This window comes from Thermobia domestica, chromosome 8 (assembly GCF_964235325.1).
Source record: "Thermobia domestica chromosome 8, izTheDome1.hap1.1, whole genome shotgun sequence".
Taxonomy (NCBI): Eukaryota; Metazoa; Arthropoda; class Insecta; order Zygentoma; family Lepismatidae; genus Thermobia; species Thermobia domestica.
In genome coordinates this window covers 213,352,786-213,372,581 of record NC_137461.1, presented here as the reverse complement: position 1 = coordinate 213,372,581, position 19,796 = coordinate 213,352,786, and the positions used below count along the sequence as shown (strand labels likewise).

At 33.0% G+C, this 19,796-nt stretch overlaps 1 protein-coding gene across 1 annotated transcript in view; it reads left to right on the top strand.

The window, feature by feature from the left end:
• Positions 1 to 8,095: 8,095 nt before the first annotated feature.
• Positions 8,096 to 19,796, top strand: part of LOC145692452 (juvenile hormone esterase-like) — a 41,219-nt gene continuing 29,518 nt past the window's right edge. Inside the window, exons 1-3 of the mRNA XM_081767761.1 lie at positions 8,096 to 8,305; positions 16,781 to 16,915; positions 17,429 to 17,576. Of these exons, the coding sequence (XP_081623887.1) occupies positions 8,108 to 8,305; positions 16,781 to 16,915; positions 17,429 to 17,576 (481 nt within the window). The 5' untranslated portion in view covers positions 8,096 to 8,107. The remainder of the gene's footprint in view (positions 8,306 to 16,780; positions 16,916 to 17,428; positions 17,577 to 19,796) is intronic.

Sequence of the window (19,796 nt, the reverse complement as noted above, 5' to 3'; positions counted from 1 at the left end):
ATTTACAAATTTGATTGTTCCTGTGTTTTAGAGCATTATTCGAACAATATGTGTATTTCTAAAACATGGCTATTTTGATTTATTGGTATACATTTAGCTTAATTTTCTTTCACAAAAAATCGTTACAACAACTAAAATGCGTTTCTCTAGTAGAGACGTTTTGATAGTTTAACTATTTACGTTACTAAACACATTTGATGGTTTTAATACATAAAATGGCATCCGAATATACAGGATGTAACTTAATTAGTATATCAAACGTCGGGAGCTGATTTCTGACACCAAGATAGAAAGAAAAGTATACACCAAACAGAGTGTAAAAACGAATCCTTTCGAAACCTTGATCACCCGAAAGTTTGTCGGAAAAATGTAAAAACAGCCATAACTCAAGAACAGAACGTCGGATCGAAGTCGGGTAAAAGATAATGTCCATTATTTTTAGCCGTACGTTCCATTAGTGTACAGTTAAATATAGTGCGGTGGCGGCGCAAGGATAACTCAAAAAAATGGAGTATTCCTTTGAGTATTTTATCTAACGTTGAATGAGGGAAATTAATAACAATCAAGTACCAGATTCAAAAATAAGAGTATATCGTTCAACTTAGAAGAAGAATACTTAGAATTCGTAAAAAGGAGAATACATATGTGTGAGTGATCTGTTTTATCTCAGTGCAGAATAAACTCCAGAAAGAACTTAAATGAAACGAAATCTTTAACGTATCATAGGAATATCTTCTAGGCTAATGGTGACAAATGATAAATGAACTGCTTCCTGTACTAGTTACGAGTGTGTGGAAATGGAAAAAGAACTTTGATCCAGATTAGGTTTAAAACGATTATGCATAGACAGTCAGGCGGCATGTAAAGAATCATAACATGTACTATCAAAAATGCAAAGATCATACGTGATGAAGGAGTGCACATGAGATTCTGCACATTACGAAGGTATTCCCATACATTTCGTGAATACATATTGGGCAAAAGTAAGCTGCATTATAGGGTTTCCTTACAATATGTAGCTCCATCGAATATGATACATATATGTATAGAAGCAACAAATATGGACGAAACACGAGATGTTGTATACGTTGCATAACGTCTGTGGCGTATTTAGGGGGGCTCAGCCGGCTCCAGCCTCTCCCTCGTTGAGTGCAAAGTTTTTTTAATGTACTTGCAGCTATAAAAGAAAAACTCTCGAAATTGTCATCTAATCCTCTTGTCGAAATGCAGAACAAAAGGCAGCATATCTACAACATAATGACCTATCCATCTTCACCTCCAACCCCCACCACACACACACAAAAAATACACACTTTTAAAGAGCGAATATATTATTGCAGGGGAATATTGTTATTAAAATCCTACTCCAATTCGGCTCTCTATGTTTCTCGTACTTTTCTCCTGCGCATGTTTGTTATGTATAGATACAATACATACACATACACACACACACTCACACACACATACATAGCCTACATACATACATACATACATACATACATACATACATACATACATACATATATACATACATACATACATAATTTAACATGAATTTAATAATTGTTTTACCTCAATAAGAATCATCATATCTAACATACATCTTCTTATTATGGAAGTGTTTACATAATATATATGAAGATATATGCATAAGAGACATTCAAGTGGCATTATTATTAGTCACGCCGCCACCATACAGTATAATATGCATATAAACTTGTACTTTAATTCCTGTTAATCTTTGAAATATTAGAGTGTCGAGATCGATCCGTCTCAACAGCGAAGCTATATAAAGCTTATGTCTACATCATAATGTGGAATACAAGTCACATGGGCTAACATCGCTTAACGAACCTGGATCGTGTGCTAGTCCTAGAGCTAGGAGGTATCTATATCGAGTGTATAGTTGGAAATACACGAAATATGTTGATTGTGTATGGTAGTGCGAAAGATCGCGATCGCGACTTAGAAGTGAAAGAATAATACCTACATTTCTGTATGTAGTTTTGTAGACAATCAAAAATACTACTAAGTAACCTAAGCAATGATTCTAAGATGGTTTTGTTTCTACTTAGTTAATCTTCTAAGGCAATAAAATTATAATATCAATAAATGTGACGACTTATTATTTCAGATTAGAGAATATATCAAAAACATAAACAATAATTCAAATTTCAGGGTGCACAGGCATCTTTCGCGTGAGTTTTCTCAGAGTTCTCCCAGTTCCTCCTACTCTTTTCACACCACAATGTCATTCCTTCTCATTAGTACAATCTTCTATAGCCTACACTGCAAAAACGTGAGACGTAAAACCGGAAGATATCATTTTACACATACATTTCACTAAGTCGTATGTTCTAAATACTATACCGAATTATTCAAAATATAGAGCGAAGATTTAAAAGATTTATTAATAATGAACGACAATAGACACAGACATACTATACATCATCGGACAGAGGAGGATTAAATGTTCTAAAAAGAGTTTAAATAAACTATAATCAAAAAGTCAGACAGCCCAAAAATGCTGAAAATATTTTAACGTTAACACTGAGTCCATCATCCCTGTGTTATCAGAATATCAGTTGTTGGTGTCACAGCTTCTGGGATTTGCTGGTTGATGATCAGAATGTTGCAAATTTTAAGACATTTAATATTAACTTTTCGCTGGCTCAGTAGCTCTGTGGTAGAGCGGTGGCTCAGTGGTAGAGCGTTCACCTCTGGTTCGATCCCCGTCCCCGCCAATTGAACTTTGAGGTGGACAAACAAGGCGAGCGTGGGTTTCCTCGGAATTCTCCCGTTTCCTTTCACAGTCTTCATTCCAGTGTTTCATCCATTACTCATCATGACCGTCTCCTATAGCCTAACCGACATAATCGTGGGACGTAAAACTCAAAGATTTCATTTCATCTCACTTTCTCATTCAACTCAGCCCTGGTTGCTATCTTTGATTTTTCGTATAGCGTATTCCAGAACAAAGTTGAATAATAATGGGGAAAACGCATCTTCTTGTTTCAGGTCATTCTCGACGTGAAAGCTCATGCACAAAAATTTTCCTACCTCGACTTTACTTCGGGATTCATTTAAACATATTTTAATTAATTCAATTAGCTTTTTTCACATCCTAAATTTTGTAAGAATATTGTACATTGCCTCTCTCCAAACTGAATCGTAAACCTTTCTAAAGTCAATGAACAGTGGATGTACCGGGGTGTTGTATTCCTAATTCTTTTCAAGTAGAATGGTAAATATTTTGTTGATTGTTGATCGATTTCGTCTAACTCCGCACTGATAATATCCAATAATTTCAGTGCGCATGGGGGTCAATCTTGGTAATAGAATGTTTGAGAGGATCTTATATTACGTTGAAAGAAGAGAAATGCTTCGAAAATTATTACAGTCAGTTTTGTCGCCTTTCTTGTGAACTGAAACAATGATTGATTCTTTCCACTGTTGTGGTAATTCTTCTTTGCTGCTGACAAGAAAAATGAGTTTGTGTATCTTGTTCCTGAATTTTTCGCCTCTAGCTAAAATTAACTAGCTCAAATTAGTAGAATCTCACCTACATCCGGAATTTGTGTTTGTTTAATTTCTTTATAGCGATTTATACTTCTGTTCGGTTAGGTTCTGAAATATACGCACATTAGTTTTTGGCTGCGTGTTAAGCAAATCGAAAAAAAAAAATCTTTCTGTCTATTTAAGATGCTATCTGCATCAGTCAGAACTGTTCTGTCAGCTTTCTTTCATATATAAACACGAGTTGATAGCCTTTCTTAAATTCGTTGAACCCCTTATACAGTTCAGAATGTTTTTTTTACTATTATCTTCAAGTTCCTTAATTTCAAGTTTCAAAAAAAAATCGCGCTTCTTTGTTTTAAAAGTTTTGGAAGTTTCCCGCCTGATGTCCAAGTACTTTTGTGTAGTTATTTCATTCGGATTTTGTAGCCAACATAATTTTGTCATTTTCCTCTTCTCCGCTAGTTGAATGCATCCCTTGTAACGATTATAACTTGTTATTCTTATATTATTATCTTTTACACGTTACATGTAGCCCACAGTTTGCATAGATTTTAAAATATGTCAACACGACCAACTTATTTGAAGTCAAATACGTCACCTTGTAACAACATTACCTTTTATTATTCTTTTCACAACTCCATTAATCAATAATGTTCTTTTTCATAGCAATCGTCATAGCAACCTTTAGATAAACAACTATTTGCTGTTACGGTAACTAAGAGTACATTTTATACATATAAAATCAACATAGATTTTCAGCTACTACGATTAAATCTTATTTTTTTATATTTAGAATCAACAGCATATTATCTCTTTTCTTCTTCTGCTACTGAACAGATTGTGTACTTTTACGCACCGTTGCCAAAAATCAATATACAAAAATGGAAGTAATTCATCGAATATATATACAATATCGTATATATGGCTTCCGATTATGACGTCTTGAGTAGGTTACAATTTAAGAAAGAATCCTGGACAGTTACATAATTTTACATATATGCTTACATTACTTTTGGAATAACCCTCGTATACATATAAATTACTATATATATATATATATATATATATATATATATATATATATATATATATATATATATCAATTTCATTTTATCTCATTCTTATATACTTTTAACAATTAATTCCATTTTAATTGCATAAAATTATCGACAAAGAGGAATTATTCTAAAATATGATCAATTTATTAACTATTTAGGTCCTAAAATAGATTCTTTAAATCAATATTATAGGAGCTCATTGACGAATCAACTCCGTATATGCTGACATACTATATAACTTATTTCTTCCATTTGGGCATAATTAGCATAGCTTTGATAAACAATATTTGTATCAATGCATAGATGTAAATAGCATAGAATTCAGAAGGAGTAGAAATTACAAAGAAATTATAACAATATTCAAAATGAAACACAATAATCAATATCGTAAGAAGAATTAATACAAGTAAAGGAAGTATTGTATTAAGAATCAAAAATGTTTGAGTGGGTTAAAAACAGTATAAACACGTTTTATTTATTCTAGCATATTTATCATAACTTTTAGTAAGCAATAATCGTGTTCATATCACAACGTGCTGAAATATAGTATCCATTATTCTTATTATCTGTATGGAATTCAAACAAAGTACGAATAACAAACGAAATCATAATTGGATTCAAAGTGAAAACAAACAAAAAAACAATTGAATATATTTTCTCAGAGGCCACAAAATTAGCTTAAGCCACATTGCCAAAGAATTCGGTTAAGTTACATTGCACGCCACAATCTTGAATACAGTTCTGTCTATTATTTGCTTCCACGGTACTTTTGTTTCTATTTTGAGAATTTCTGCCACCTATGGATCTATTATGAAATCCATTTCGTGGAAAATTAAACTTATTGTTCGCTTGATTCCTAAATGTATTACGTTTATTCTTCCTGTTTCTCCTAAAATTAGACTCAGTTCTGTTACCGGTAAAATTAGGTTCAATTCTATTCTCGAACAAAGTTGAATAATAATGGCGAAAACGCATCTTCTTGTTTCAGGTCATTCTCGACGTGAAAGCTCGTGCACAAATTTTTCCTACCTGGACTTTACTTCGGGATTCATTTAAACTTATTTTAATTAATCTAATTAGCTTTTTCCACATTCCAAATTTTGTAAGAATATTGTACATTGCTTCTCTCCGAACTGAATCGTAAACCTTTCTAAAGTCAATGAACAGTTATGGAATGGAATCTATTATTATTTCTAGCATTAAGATCACCTTTTTCTCTGACATTAATGTTGTGAACAGGTACATAACTAACTTGATTACGATTAGTATTCGCTTGATTACAATTATTATTAGCCTGTAACATAGATTGACTTTCAAAATTTTGCACTATCATAATAAGGTGGTTGAAATTAATGCACTGTGCAGAAATCAACATTTGTTGCAACTAAAAAGGTAAAAAGATTCGGATTGATGCTATTACTCTTGATTCTTGTTGGCATGTATTAATTAGCTTCAATTCATTATAAACATATATCACAAAACCAGTGAGACTCTTACCTAATTTTGGATCATAAGTCTATTTTGAACTAACGCGTCTCTATTGGCCAACATGAGATCATTTTCAAAATTGGAAAATAAGGCATTTTTAGAATCTAAATAATTACATAAATTACTTCTGATTGCTTTAAATCATACTGAACACGGTGGTAATAAAACATGAGGCAGAATTTTCAAAATTTACAATATTGTTGTACCCTGGTCGAATCATGGTTTGTTCCTACGTATTTCAGAGTTTTCTAATTTTTCTTTTGTTGAAATTTTAAGGCTATCTCTAATTTCAATCCAAGTATCCTCAACACTAGTGTACCCCAAATCTTCAAAAAGCGAGAATGTATTCAAAACTGCAATCTGGTATTCATCTATTACCTGGCTCTCTTCTAATATCTTTAAATTAAATCTCCCACTTCTCAGACATCGAATATTTCTTTTATTCAACGATAATCTCTCCCATATTATCGCTGCTACTAGGTAGTGATCAGTGTCAAAATCAGCTTTTCTAAATGATCAAACATCAGTTATGCTAGATTTTCTTCTTCTATCTACTAAAACGTAATGGATTTGATTATGTGTTTTCCCCCTGGTGAGGTCCAATTATATTTATGAACGTCGCAGTGTTGAAATGTTGTACTCTTTACGATAAGGTTTTTGGATGTCACGAATCAAATACTGTTGTCATTACTTTCCTTATGCAGACTTTCGTTCAGTATAATCGGTTTGAAAATATCCTCTTGTCCTACCTTTGCATTGAAATCCCGTAATAGAATTTTCATATGGTATCGCGAAAGTTTGTCAAATATCCGTTCGACTTCTTCGTAAAAACTGTCTTTTATATCGTCATTCTTATCTTCTGTTGCGGCATGTACATTTAAACCAGTAATATCACATCATCAATCCTTAAGAGGAATAATAGAAAGTCTATCAGTAACCAATTCAACTCGCTTAATTGCTAATATTATTCGTTTGTGAACGAAAAACCCAGCTCCTGATTGGTGATTTTTATTTCCTTCGTCGTAAAAGTACGTATAATTTCCGGAATCCACTGTTCTATATCCTTCCCACCTAACTTCGTGAACTCCTACTGGGTCCATCCTGTATTTCTCTAAATCATTTGTTACTGATTTTAATGCGCGTGCCCTTTAAAGACTTCTAATATTCCATGTTCCAAATCTCATGGCACTTTTCTTTTGCTAAGGTCGTTCCAAGTTATCAGTCCTGGTCCGATGCTTCTGTGAATATTTCTAAACAGGCGTACTTTTTTACATGATGAGGTTGTTAGACTCACTCAAACCCCCAAGCTGGAGGACCACTTCCTGTCTTCTGTACGCTACTGCTTATTCAGGATATTCGCAACTAACCTCTATATCTAGAGGCATTCTCCTAGATCCGCAACCTGAGGGAGCGCCATACTATGATGACAGGAACCCACATCACACGGCTTGTTACTATACGGAGAGACTAATCGAAAATTATTACAGTTAATCCTCTAAGACGTTACCAATTTAAGCACAAACAACTGAAATTTGCTAAAATGAATTTAGCTTGTGAGATTGGTAGCATTCTCTATTTAGTTTTGCTTCAATTAAAAAAAACAACTTTACAACGTTATGTTTCATAATGAGCAATAAAATGTCGGACACAGTTCACAATAGTCTCTCCCTGGCCTCGGGTATATACTTACTAATAAAATAAAAAGTCTAAACTAATAGAAATATAATTTTCTCTACTATCTACCTGTGAGGTTATAGAGCTTCTGTTTTATTGATATTTGTGGGTACACATTTTATTCAGTCAAAATAGAGTTCTCCATCTAGTAATTGATAGACCACAATTATCACTGATACTTTGGACACATACAGATATTGTTAGATATGTCTACGTCACGTATTAGTTGTAGAAAAATATTTTTACGATACAAATCTAAATGATAAGTTACTTATCAGAAACTGATTTCACAATCAATATTAATGTTTTCAAGACATAAATTGCGAATTCTTTGCTTGTTCTATAAGTAAAATTTCTTATCAAACGAAATGTCAAGATCAATGAAATTACTGTGTATACTTTTAACTATCACCCATGTTATTTATGCACTAGATGCACCCATAGTGGTCCTTCCAGGGCTAGGAACATTGAGAGGAACACCTCTTGTAACAAGAGGAAATAGAACTGTACAATCGTTTCTGGCTATTCCTTACGCTAAATCACCTAGTGGAGAAAGAAGATTTCTGGTATGTACCCAAAGTGTATAAAGGATATTAGCTGTAGTAATTGAAAGAGTAAGAAGAAACTACGTGCTTTTAGATTTTAAGTAAGAGATAACACGACAAATCAATGCTGAATTTCAGTACTTATAAATCTTATTAGTATAACATACTACATTATTATTCATCTCCAGTAATTTTAATTTTATATTATTTTCATTCATTTAGGTAATTTCAGATTCAACTTTTGGACTTGCATTGTTATTCAACTCACTAAAGAAATTATATGAATATAATATACATAAATATCAGTTTGGGTTTCAAAAGTATATTAGGTAAATAAAAACTTTATACTATTGGTACCATGAGTAGTTTGAATATTTTCTGAGGTGTTAGTTGCCAATCTTAGAGCTAGAGTCACGTTGGAGTAATCCGCAACACAATATTTACTAACAGACAGCCTGGATTAAAGTTGAAGCCAGAATCAACATGAAGAACAGAGACTAGAGGCACAATCCTGACTCAAATCTCGTGGAGAATGGAAGGGACATGTCCCCTCCAATCTTGGAACTGGGATGGACTGTTCTCCCAATAATCCGGTTTGAAATGTGTTTCTTTGGGGGGGGGGAGGAGAAAGTGATGATTTGTGTCCGATTGCCACGAACAAACTAGAGATGAAATTGATGTCCTCCCAGAATAAGGCTCAAATCTGCCCGCCTCCAAATGTTGAGAACAACTATACTCTCTTGATCCTTCACAGCTTCCTTTTTAACTTCATAAATATTTTGAACATCACTTTAAAATAAGATTATGGGAGCGGTCTCACCCTCCCCCAATCCCCAAATGTTGAAGACAGATTTGCACTGCTGAGGCACAAGATTTACTGAAAGATTGTCATAAAGGAACGCTTCTGCCATAGATCAGATTATGGTAAAGAGAAAGCAAGCATTGCATTTATTTATGAAAGTGTAGAATATTCTTCTTCATAATGTTGATGGTAATCAGAGTTTTATAGTTTTATCGTTCTTTAATTAGCAGTGTATAAAGAAGAAAAGAATAGTACATAATATACAAAGATATCCATTTCACAAATGCTGAAAAATACTATATAGAATAATTGCTGGACACATTTATTATGAAGGAAAAAGAAATAATGTTATTTGACACACAGGTACAAATTTTATAGTTAGACAATTACAGTTACCGAATATTAGAATATTAATATTTAATTACACGAATTTAGTCAACTTTAGTTTGAAGGTGACAGGAAACGACAAGAATGCTCTTTTATTATTTTGCTAAGCTGTTGCTAATGTAGGTCCATAACAGCCGATGTGATACTTAATATACACATTATTCATGAAATGCGAAATTAAGATATTACAAGAATGTTATGCATTGAAAACTTGCATATATTTTAATTTTATAATGGAAGTGGTAGGCAGTGGTAGGTAGTGAATGACAAATTAATCATACCCTAGGAGTAGAACAATAGTTTAAATATTTCTATACAATGCAAAGACATACTTGTTTCTAAGAATTTTAATACATAGGGGTAGAAAAACGGATTACTTACAAACACTTAAAATGTCAGTACAAGGTATAGTGGATCCTAGCAACAAAAATTTTTTAATGTGTTCTTTGCTCATTATAACATAAACACAGGATTTGGAATGAGGTTTTGACACAGAGAAATAACAGAGCTGTAATTTTATAAATACTACTAAGGTTTGGGGAAGAGAGAGTTTAAATGATTATTAGTCTTGAAAGTACTTGTATCATTTTACACGCTAATCTTGAGTAACTTCAATCGTACCCAACGAGCGTGACCAGGATACAATAAATGCAATATATGGTACACTTCTCAAAAAATCAAAACCGAACAGTTTATTCGTGATTTATACGGGAAAATTATTTTCTATACTTATGCGTAATTCACAGGATGTTTGATAACTTTTTCTGGATGTCTCTCTCCAAATTATACTCTGTAGCGAATTTCTTGCGAACACATTGTACAATGTTCAAATATGCTTTTCTGAATGTCAAATATTTGTGGCTTCCTTCACGCTTACATTGACTGTGATTAACTGGATTCTCGTGTTCGAAATATTACGCGTTGCAACTTAGCTTTTCCATGGTCCTAGCTCCGAAACTATACACTCTCTCAATGATTGATATTAACTTCTATTTCACACTTCATTGAGAAATCACCTTTCGATGATATGAAGTCCTAATTTATGAGCATCACACTCACTTACATACACACACACACACACACACACACATATATATATATATATATATATATATATATATATATATATATATATATATATATATATTGTACATACACATAGATATGGTATATATAAGATAGTATGAGGATGGGTCAAAATAGGAATGGTTACAAACCTTATTAAAGTGTGTTAACAAGAAAGAGAGACTATACAAACAGAAAAAACGGCTATGTGTTGATCTCTTTCCACATAATCGCCAAATTAGTTCACGCATGTATCATAATGCAAGATCGACTTTTCTAACATGACCTGGTAGAAATCACGTCATTGTCCATTCAGCTAGTCCCAACAGCTGTTTCCACATCACAGTGTGGCGTGAACCGTGTTTCAAAGAGATTCTCCTTCGATGACAGAAAAAGGAAGTAGTTACTGTAAGGGTGTCTCCTGGTTCGTATTTAGTAATCTTCAAAATAATTCAAACGCTTTAACACTTTCTTAGCTGGTTTTTAATACTTAACCATGAGAAGAGTACATAATCAACTTTCTGTATATACAACAAGATGTCTACCTACATGTACATTTATTTACGACGTTGCTATAGCAACAATTCTCTTTTTAGTTAACCTTTACAAAATAATGTCTCGAAATCTCTATATGTCTTTCTTTTCTTTATACATAATACTGCTCAAATAATTCGCCTCTGATCCCTTTCTATAAGCTGGATTGCTAATATTATATACAACGTTATCGTTGTAGAAGTCGTCCGGATGGGACTTCCGTAATAGTTCTACTATGAAGGAAAGAACCCTGGGTTATATATCATGAAACACTTACTTTTTGAATAGTCTTCGTATATTTTAATATCACCTTTAATACAAATATTCTACTTTTCCATTTATATATAATATATTACAACATTACACATTTTTATATTTATCAATATGTCTCAATTCTAATAACAACGATTTACAATTATCATGGATGAGGCTATTCAAAAATTAAACTTAATTGATAGTTTCCTTCACGTTCAAATTACAGATAAAGATTTTCATAATATTAAATATTAGCAAGGTTAGAAGGCGATAAAATTAGAACATATAAACACATTGCGGATTATCATTTAATACATTGATAAACTTTGAAAAATTAAGAGATTCGATATTCATTATTCTTAATCTTTCCATATAATAAGTTGCATTTATCTTATATAAGTCTGTCATTACCTTCATACGTTTACATTAAAATTATGATCTTTTATTCTTGAATATTTATAATATTCGCATGAAATTAGAATAGAATAAAAACACGAAAGCAAGAATAGCTTAAATATATGTTTCTTGGAGAAAACATAAATTGTCAAACTCAGTATATTCTTGTATTACAACAAAGCTTTTAGATAATTTCTTATCATGAAACACAAATTAACATTTCCTCAATTAATGCTATAAAAAGAAATTGCAACAAAACTATAAGGAACAAATTCAATAGTATTTACCATAAATTAATTTCATCACTTTCTTAACTGATTTTATAATTGCATATGTTTTCAACATACATTTTAATAATAAATCAACTAAAGAACATGTTAACCATAGACGTAAGCAAAGGTCAATTTTATACAAATCCGTCGGACGCCTTTTGAGATAGTTCAAGTTATACTTCGAAGGGCTCATTTAAGCAACATTGTATAGCACAATCTTGTGTACATTTTTGTCTTTCATAGAATGATACCATATTTTGATTCCTATTTACAGAATTCCTGCCATCTGCAAATTGATTTTGTGAAAATCGGCGATAATTATTACTTCTACTGAAATTCCTGTTGCTATTTCTAAAATTCCTAGCTCCATTTCTATGATTAGGTTGCGTTTGATTTCCGGTACCATTATAACTACTCATTCTATTATTGAAACTACGAACATTAGAATCATTTTCAGGTTGTATATCTACATTACGAACAGGAGCATATTGTGTCTGATTACGTGCATAACTACCCTGACCTCTATCCTGCATTTTATTGTTATTCTGTATTGCAGACTGACTCTCATAACTCTGAATGAGCATAATTAAATGGTTGAAGTTAATGCACTGTGCCGACATTAACAACTGTTGTAGTCTAAATGGCAATAAGATTCTAATAGAAGTTATAATTCGGGATTCCGTATGGTTTGGATTTAGTAATCTTAACTCATGATAGGTAGATACTACAAATTCAGTAATACTCCGGTGTAATTTTGGATTGAAATGCTTCGTTCGCAAGATGGCATCTCTATTCGCTACCATAAAATCGTTTTCATAATTTGATAGAAGAGCATTCTTAAAATCTGAATATGTACGAAGACTACCTCTAATAGCTTTAAACCATGTTAAGCAGGGTGGTAATAAGATGTGCGACAATAGTTTTAAAAACTGAGACTCATCTACACCCATGAGCTCACATTCATCCTGAAATTTTTCGAGAAATGCCCTAGCTGGGATATCTACTGGCACGCCACTAAATTTTGTAAGCGACTTAACGCCGCTGAATCGCAACTGTTTACCTGTATTCGTCTTTATACCTCGATTGGAGGTGTGTTTACGCCTGGATGTTTGCCTCACTCTTCCTTCTCTTTCAGTACTCTCTGCACAACTCGAAGATCCGTCAAGTTCCAAAGTTGGTCTGGAAGGACGATCAGGTACCCAACCTGTAGATATAGGATGATTCGTGTATCCATTATCCTGAAATGGAGTTTCGGGAATACATCTTTCCTTGATGAAATTTACTTCGTCTTGCAGTAATTTGATGTGATTATGATGAGCATTAATTGTTGACTCCAGAACATCCATTGACTCTTGAATTTCCGCGCTCCTTTGTGCTACTTTTTCCATTTTCTCATCGTACTGCTCAAACTTTTTCACTACATGTTGGTTCATCTGATTTAATTGATGTTGAACACGATCCCATCTGTTTTCATTGCATTGTTCCAACTTCGCTATTTTTTCATCAAAATCATTAGCTAGCTGTGTTATCTGCTGGTCCAATTTTTCATCAAAGTGTTGAATTTGCTCTGACTGGTTCCTAATTTGCTCAGACTGGCTCTTAATTTGCTCTGACTGGTCCCTTATTTGTTCAGACTGGTTTCTTATTTGTTGGGCTAAGTCTTTTAAAATGTCAGTCAAATTTTCACTAGGATTCATTTCTGGATACACACTCTGATCACCAGTTATATATTACTACTTGTTGTACTCATAGCCATATTTCGGTGAATGACTTTTCCACTTTTCAATATTGTAACACTAAGGTCACTTCGAAAGCTTGCAGTTTTTACTATTCTTCAAAACGACACTTTTTATATTTCCCGGTGGTGAGGCACCAATTTGTAAGGGTGTCTCCTGGTTCGTATTTAGTAATCTTCAAAATAATTCAAACGCTTTAACACTTTCTTAGCTGGTTTTTAATACTTAACCATGAGAAACGTACATAATCAACTTTCTGCATATACAACAAGATGTCTACCTACATGTACATTTATTTACGACGTTGCTATAGCAACAATTCTCTTTTTAGTTAACCTTTACAAAATAATGTCTCGAAATCTCTATGTGTCTTTCTTTTCTTTATACATAATACTGCTCAGATAATTCGCCTCTGATCCCTTTCTATAAGCTGGATTGCTAATATTATATACAACGTTATCGTTGTATTACTTTGAGTCAAATCTGGACTATAAGGGGATAGCTCGATGAAACCTTTACTCAACATGGTATGGTGTTTTAATTGGACGGCTTTAGTAACTTGGTCAATGTAGCACAATAACGACAGCAGTTACAGAATGGCCACTCTCCAGAGCCTTCGTCAGAATCACACCACCTTCTCAGGATCATGGTTACCATAACATTAAATTTCTTCCTTGTTGATGATTCAGTGTCTCTACTCCACTCTCTTTTTCCTTGTTCGAACGAAAGAATGAAGCCGGGTTTCGTCTTCACTAACGATGTGATGAAGGAAGTTCTTGCCGTCAGCGTAGTTCTCGGTATATAGCTCGTGGAATCCAGGGGCCACATATCTTGGAATAAAGCAAACGCTAAAGCACAATACAGTGCAGGATACCGTAACTCAATCCCTGCTCTGACGCAAATGAGTGAACGTTATCCTTCGAGCATTTTGAATCACTTCTTTCATTCGTGCCGTATAGATGACATCTTTGCAAAACTTGGAAGCCCGTTCACTGCGTAACTGCAGTTTTCCACCTCCTCTATGTCTTCCTGAAACACAAACACCATTTTGACATATGTTGACTGACCATTGTTTTCTTACCATACATTTTCACAATTTCATTGTGAATATCAGATGGCGAAGCATTATTTGACAATTCCAAGCGAGACCAGTTTTCTAAGTATTTGCCATTTCGCTTGCTCTAATGCATTTGCTTTAACTCAAAATACCTACTCACTTAATTGCTGGCAGATAACTAGCGCTATATGTCATGCTCTCGGGAAACAATATTCCCTCCACAATGCTTGCTTTCAAACTATTGCTTCTTGGAACTTTTTTGTCATCTTCGTATAAACATATTGCATCTTATATACAAGAGATGGGCGTTAATGCCCCAAAACTCAGAAAGCAAGTCAGATCTAAGACCATTAGCAGCTATTAATTTAAGCTAGTAGATGCTAAAAAGTGAATTCTTATAATCAGAAATAAAGTATTGTGCCATGATGTTCAGTGAACTTTTCCCACAACTGTGGTACAGTTTACAATTTTGTTTCGTTAAAGACGCAAATGCTGTACAGACCGGTGAAGTAATATCCGCTAGGTATGCTGAAGAGCGTTATAAAAAACAAGACCCATCAGATGGTTCTGTCGCCTTCGCTGTTGAAGTTTTGATGAGCAAGGTTTTTTGCAATGAGAGACCAAACGAAAAAAAGTAGAGGATATTGCTGCATAAGTGGAGCCAGTTCGAGATGAAAGCAGTCATAATATCGGAAATAACCTAAATATCCATCATTAATCAGAGTGTACCGTTTGGGACAAAAACTGACTATAATGATGTGCTTTCACAGCATCTCGGTCAATAATATTTACTCGAACATACAAATCTCTTGTGCAATACAACAAATTCAACGTTTGACCGCAAGTGATGGGAAGTGCGTACCCTTCGGCAAAAACGTGCAAGAAGGATCATGATCGAAGCGATGAGATTTTCCATAATCTTTGGCAAAATTCACGCTGATGCACGGGAAGGTTCTGCTGTTCATTGAGTAGAATTGAAAGCGCACCAAGCATCAGGAGATGCTGCTATAAGGCAGAACAATGTACTCGAACCTGTACTGTAGACAATTAGCGTGAGTGCATGTAGCAACTGAAATATCACTGTGACAATGCCAAACCACCCATATTTTACGACATGTCAGAATTTAACAGATCTTTTCCAAGAGGTGTTAATGCATAGCCGGACCTGACAACATGAGTTTATTATGTGTTTTGGATTATGTAGAACTCCCTGAATTGTGTTAAGTTAGTTAGAAAAGATAATTGTGAAAATCGCATGTCACGATTTTTCGACCAGAAACTACAGAAATTTTATAGCGATGGAATTAGTAATGTTCGTGAAAAATGACAGGGCATCAAACGAAGTGAGACGTATACTGTTTCGTAATATTGTTTTTTTAATATTGATATCTGTAATTCTTAGAATATACCATGTCCCTTCGTACATAAAACCTTAACGTTGCTCTTATCCTGCTGACTATAATGCCTATTTTAACAAAAATATGTTGAGCTAAAAGTAGGGCATTGGAAAATTACTACGTTGAAACAAACTACATAGTACTCAGAATCAATTTTATTCTGTACTATAAAATACTTAGATTGTCTTCGTTCTTTGCTGATTGGTTGGTGATTTTAGTATAATTTACTCATTTTAGGATTAATCAGATTTGATTCAAATATTTCGGGATCGTCTTAGGCCGTACATTATTGAGAATATTGTTCTGTAATTTTTAAAATAAAACACTTTCTTTGGGGACACTATAGTGTTAGTTTGGCATTCCTGAATTAAATAAATATTCAAGTAATACTTTGAGTAATACAGTAGCATTAATGGTAATGTGATGCCGAGAATTGTTAGAAATTATAGGTTCGATTGCACAATTAGTTCATGTATTTGTGTGAATTTTTCTGGGAGATATTTCGTCTGAATCCAATATATGATATATATCATATCATTTATTTCATCTGATATATATGCTAAAACCTTCAATTACCATTAATTACATTTTATAGCCACCAGTAGATGTTGATCCATGGGAAGGAGTGTTAGATGTGTCACAAGAAGGGAGAAAATGCCCTCAAGGTGATCTCAACGACCACGAGGGTGATATTGAAAATTGTCTTACATTAGATGTATATACACATGAGGTAAGACAACATTTTCATTCATTATTCACTTTCATTAATCTACTTTGTTCCATCAGAGTTGATTCTTAATGAAATACGTTGTAAAGTTAAAGTCCAATGAAATAGCTGGGTATTGATACTCATATATCAATACATAAGATATATGAACTTATGATGAAAAATATAATATTTTAATCTTAGGTTTATGTACTATTTTACAGTATTTGCACTTTTCTGTTACAACAATAATTAACATCATTGTAATTTATTATCGCTTGCTTATAATTTTATATTGACAGAGGGAAACTGTTTTGTTTAAGAGTAATACATTTTTTGTGTTCTTCAGTTACTTACGTTCAGACAAGTGGTTTCTTTCTACTTTTTTAAAGAGCCAATTAAAAGTATAAGAAGTATTATTGATTACATTAGAATCAATCAAAAGTGTTATGATCTAGCTAAAGGGCTTTTTGAGGGCTAGCTTCAAGATTTAAAAAAAAAACTATTTCAAAACTATTAAAATTTATTTATTTGCAGTCGTCTACTAATGCAAACATACCCGTATTACTTTTCATTCATGGAGGTGGCTTCACATCTGGTTCCAGCAAGACAGAAATGAAACATGACTTTTTGATGGATGAAGACATTGTGTTAGTCAGTATCCAATATCGACTTGGACTTTTAGGTACACATTTTTACTTAATCGCTTTAGTAACAACTGGAATAGAAATAGTTTTTGGAACATATTGTATACACAAAGTACTTTTGTACTGTTTGAATGCTTATTTTGTTCAATGAAACAAAAAGATAGTCAGTCTGAATGAAACAAAAGTCAGTCTTGGTACAAGCAAACGATAAAGGATATAATTTCAAACTCTCAGCTGACTGTCAATTACAGGAAGTTCTTTGTTTTCTTTTATGTAAAGATACATTAACTTTGTTAATTTTAGCGTACATTCTTATTTAGATCATCTTCACTTGTGGATTATTAAAAATATAATTAATATGACGATTTTACACTTTTGGAGGTACCTCATAATAGGTTTACTCATATTTCCATGCATTATATTGATACATGGGCAACAGAATGAGTTGTCAAGAATATGTAATATATTTATTGTAACAAGAGATACTAACGAAGTTAAGAAAGACGAGTTCATAAGTAACTGTCCTAAAATGTAACATTTATAATATTGTACATATCATTTACTGGAAAAAGCTTTTGGAAGTTTACACTTTAAATCAGGTCGTGAGAACAGGTTTAGTAATCCATTATAGTCATGAAATATTCAATATATATAATTTAAATGGGCAATAATTTGAGCAACATGTTATCAGTATCTCCTGTACGTATAAGTGTTTCACTTGAGACTAAATTAAAGCTGAAAACTGACAGCTACACATTTCAGTATTTAAGTTGCAAGACACTATACCAGTTGAGCAATACGAAATTGCTATTTATGTCATTCATGATCATTTCTTCAGGATCGAAACAAGTAGTAATGAATAGTTTGTTTAACTTTATGCTAATTTTGCATAATGGGTACTTTAATTCAGAATACCTTATTATTTAACTTAATTTTGTACTGCTTCAACGAACGTGTTAGATACGTTTTGTGCCAAATGTGCTATCAACAACATGAGAATCGTCCTATATTTTATATTATGGAACAAACTCAAATTAAGTACCCATTTGATGTGAATTCTGAATTTTTTGTACTAGGGTGAATTATTGACTTTTAATCCTTAATGATAGACATACATTTATTAGAACACCCCTCTTAGATTAAAACAAAAGTACCATTACTCTAACAGAAATAAACTTATTAAAGTATGCTTGTTGCCGAGGGTGCAAGGAAAACATTTATGTAAAATGTCAAGGTTCAATATGCTAAACGGTGCAACTTCAAAATTGAAATATTCAAGGAAAGAACTTTGGTTTTCAACATCTCATGAAAATCGTATGAAAAGAATATGTATACACTGTGAATATTAGAAGATGACCTTATATTTTTTCTTGGTTTCGACCATTAGAATTGAAAGTTCTCTTCTGAAAAGAAATCAATTTTGCACACCTGTAAAGGGCTGTAAATAATACAAAATTTTGGGAGTTTAATATCCTTAGATTATGGAGGATTAAATAATTTTTCTTTGTGTGTTTGTGAAATTCACTTGTATTTAGTATTAGAGACGAAGAGAGAGGAAATATAGGAAAAGAAAAATATTATAAATATTGTCACCAATAGCACGCCGGGTATACGCTAATGTTTTCTGAATGATTCTTATTGGAAACTGTTATTGCATACAAAACTCTTCAGAAACTTTAAATTGTACAGGATTGCGATAAAGTTTTTTTTTGTACCCAAATGAAAGGGAAGAAACATGTCCAACCTATTCACGACATTTAACTTGTATTTTTTAAATGAATCAGGAATGTATACAAAGTAACCTATACTCAATAGTTTGTAATTGTCTTATTCATTTACATGTTAATATTTAAAATAATAATATTTACATATAAAGAAGTGCGTGAACAGGAGAAATTGTGAGACGATTGCAATGGACAATATTCGCTCACAACCATACCCTGCACATTGCACAAGCATAACATCTGGTCGCTATTTTACTTGTATAAACTTGGTGAAATGGGGTAGTTAACCATCTTCGGAAGTGTTTGATTTTTCCTCCTTTCCCAGAAATTTGTATGAAAGGAATAGTAAATATAATAGACTACATAGTTGGCTTATTGCAATAAAATGAAGTGAAACCAATATGACACAAATGCTAACAAATAAAATAAAAAACGAACGATCCGTGAAGGTAGTGAATAACAAGGAACTATTTTTTGTAAAGTTACAAGAAAACTGAAAACATACGGAAACGATGTTTTCTACCACACACACAT